At 40.0% G+C, this 2,440-nt stretch overlaps 1 protein-coding gene across 1 annotated transcript; it reads right to left on the bottom strand.

The window, feature by feature from the left end:
• Positions 1–454: 454 nt before the first annotated feature.
• On the bottom strand, positions 455–2,239 carry LOC147516058 (UPF0481 protein At3g47200-like). The gene is made up of 2 exons (XM_086594532.1): positions 1,535–2,239; positions 455–1,317 (listed from the first exon to the last, which is right to left on the bottom strand). The coding sequence occupies exons 1-2, from the start codon at positions 2,189–2,191 to the stop codon at positions 592–594; spliced, it is 1,383 nt and encodes a 460-aa protein (XP_086450658.1). The 5' UTR covers positions 2,192–2,239; the 3' UTR covers positions 455–591.
• Between the last annotated feature and the right edge of the window lie 201 nt (positions 2,240–2,440).

Raw genomic sequence — 2,440 nt, 5'->3', positions numbered from 1 at the left:
TGGGAACTGTAATGAAGACGCTGCCTAATATAAAAAGAGACAGGCGCTGGTCTCAGATCACAAACTTCAGTAGGGTGTGTTTCTATTTTTCACTTGTTTGAGAGTTGAGACAGTGCGTGGTCTGTCTCGCTATCCTGCAGCAGGTTACATTTCCGTTTTCACTTGTTTCCCAACAGATATGTTCATTGCCAAAATGCCAAGCCCAGAATTCTTTTATAACCGAGATGACTCGTCAATTAGAAAGTTCTTGGTACAAGAATCTGGATGACCAATAAATGAGATGCCTATAAATTGATAATTAAGAGGCGGGAGAGATGGCCTACTCTTTGGCTTACCCTAAGAAATGCCTGGTGGGCGGGCAGGACTCCGTGGTGAGTAGGACCACTTTTTGGGGGCGGTGAATACCATGTTAGCCAAAAAAAAAAAATGAATGTACGAATGTACTGATCAGCTATTTAAGGTCATGCACAAACAAATTCTTTGAGCTAGCTTGAAGGTGTTCTTAATAGCTACAAAGATAGCAAAACATAAACTTAATTACTTTCCAGATTGACGCCACACATCTTTAGCCTTTATGCAGCTGGAACAAAACTATTTCTGTCCTTTGTCGAATGAGCGGACTGCGTAAACGGACTGTATAACTGTGAGTCCCAAGAGACAAGCTGCTGCAACAACTGAAATGATAGACCAAGGATTACTGAAGTAAGTTTCTTGTAGGTTCAAAAGCCACTCACCCACACGCCTCTTGAGCCTTTTATCCCACTGCTTATTGTTTTGATCACGCCGCCTCATTATCTCCTTGTAATGCTCAGTAATTTTCTGGCGTGCCACATACGATTTACAATTCTTGTCGACCACTGTATCCCTTGCTAGATCCTTCAATAGCTTCACCACAGCGTCATCTGACCCCAAACAGTTCTCAATAATGCCTTTGGATTGCAGCAACTTGACGTCCTTGGGTGACTCAATGAGGGAGTCCATGAGTCGAATGTAGGAATTGAAGTCGCGACCAATGGTTCCTCGAAGCTCGAAAGCCTTTAGATTCATGAACGTAGAGATGGAGTAGTCATTGATATTGATGTGTGGAATGCGTAGTGTGGCTTCTTTTACGTCATAACTGATGTTGCTGAAGCTATCAGCTTTTCTGAATCGGATTTGAACCAGATCAAGCTGGGATGCGGACAGATTAATTATCTCTTCGGATTCAGAACTAGGACCGCCCTGAAACAGGCCCTTCATGTACATGTCTAACATGTGGCGCCCTGGATCTTTATTTGAGGCGAACATCATCATCTGTGATAGTATGGCTCGTACTCTCTGCAACTGACTTATTGTTAGCCGGCATTTACGTACTATAGGACTTTAAAGATGCAAATTAAACATAATTGTCAGTTTTTCCAATAAAGATTGTTCTTTAGGAGGATAAAAGTGCTCGATCATGCATGCTTATATTTCATGGAACATAATCGTAAACTGTGAAGAAAACACGCCATTAATTTACTTTTAATTAAAAGAATATATAGAAACTTGTTACCTCTTTGTTAACTTGATGCCTAAACTCAGAAACGGAAACCAATTTTTCAAGGACAAGATAGGGAAGTTGGTTCTCTAACAGCAACATATCTCGCATCAGACAATTATAGTGAGTAATACATCCATAATAGCTGAAAATTGGGTCGTTAGGAGCATAGTCTTTCGGTGCCCCAGATAAAATGTCCATGAATTCCAGAATGAAGCAACCATCTACCATCATTAACTCAACAAATTTGTTCGAATCCTTACAATATATCTCATCCAGTTGATCATAACTCTCCTTCAATATCTGCACGTCCTCCATCAAGGCATTCTTGTAATCTTGAATTGGTACGCCCGATCTCTTGGTGAAGTGACACATTGCTCGACGCTTGTGCACTTCCATGGCCTTCAACTGATCGTTTCCGTGGTGGTATGGTCCAATGGAGACCAATAGCGGCTCATATATGTTCTCATTTCTGCATTTGATGAAATTGTGTAATTTGTAAATGGATTGCCTAATCCAAAGTGCTTGCTCCTCTTCGGGATCTGTTATGCACATTTGATCGTCGATGACATTTATGATGAATTCATCTCTCACTTTTTTCTTCTTGGCAGCAATATGCTTAACATCGCCTTCAAAAATTCCATCGTAGTTCTCAGATAATGAACTACTCATAATTCCTCCCGACTCAAGTTATTGTTTATTTGGTGATATGTGATGAATATAATAGGTGTGTAGTATATAACAATCACTAGCAAAGAATATTATTCCTAGAGGCAAAATGAGCCAAGTAAAAGGGTTTTGCCTAGCTTTACTCCTTGCTGCGCCAAGGTATCATGCATATTTGTATGAACTTTAGTGAATTTATTATGAGAAATTTAGGGTCAGTTTCTGTAGGATTATCAAATTTTGAGAATAATTCAC

The sequence above is a fragment of the Coptis chinensis genome, chromosome 2 (assembly GCF_015680905.1).
Source record: "Coptis chinensis isolate HL-2020 chromosome 2, ASM1568090v1, whole genome shotgun sequence".
In the NCBI taxonomy this organism is placed as follows: Eukaryota; Viridiplantae; Streptophyta; class Magnoliopsida; order Ranunculales; family Ranunculaceae; genus Coptis; species Coptis chinensis.
This window is presented reverse-complemented; position numbering and strand designations above follow the sequence as displayed.

What these genes read in the sequence shown, in the direction of transcription:
- LOC147516058 (XM_086594532.1), bottom strand. Translation starts at nt 2,191, where the DNA reads ATGAGTAGTTCATTATCTGAGAACTACGATGGAATTTTTGAAGGCGAT. An exon ending in GGCATCAAGTTAACAAAGAG is followed by an intron (nt 1,318 to 1,534) that starts GTAACAAGTTTC and finishes AGTCAGTTGCAG; the next exon opens with AGAGTACGAGCCATACTATC.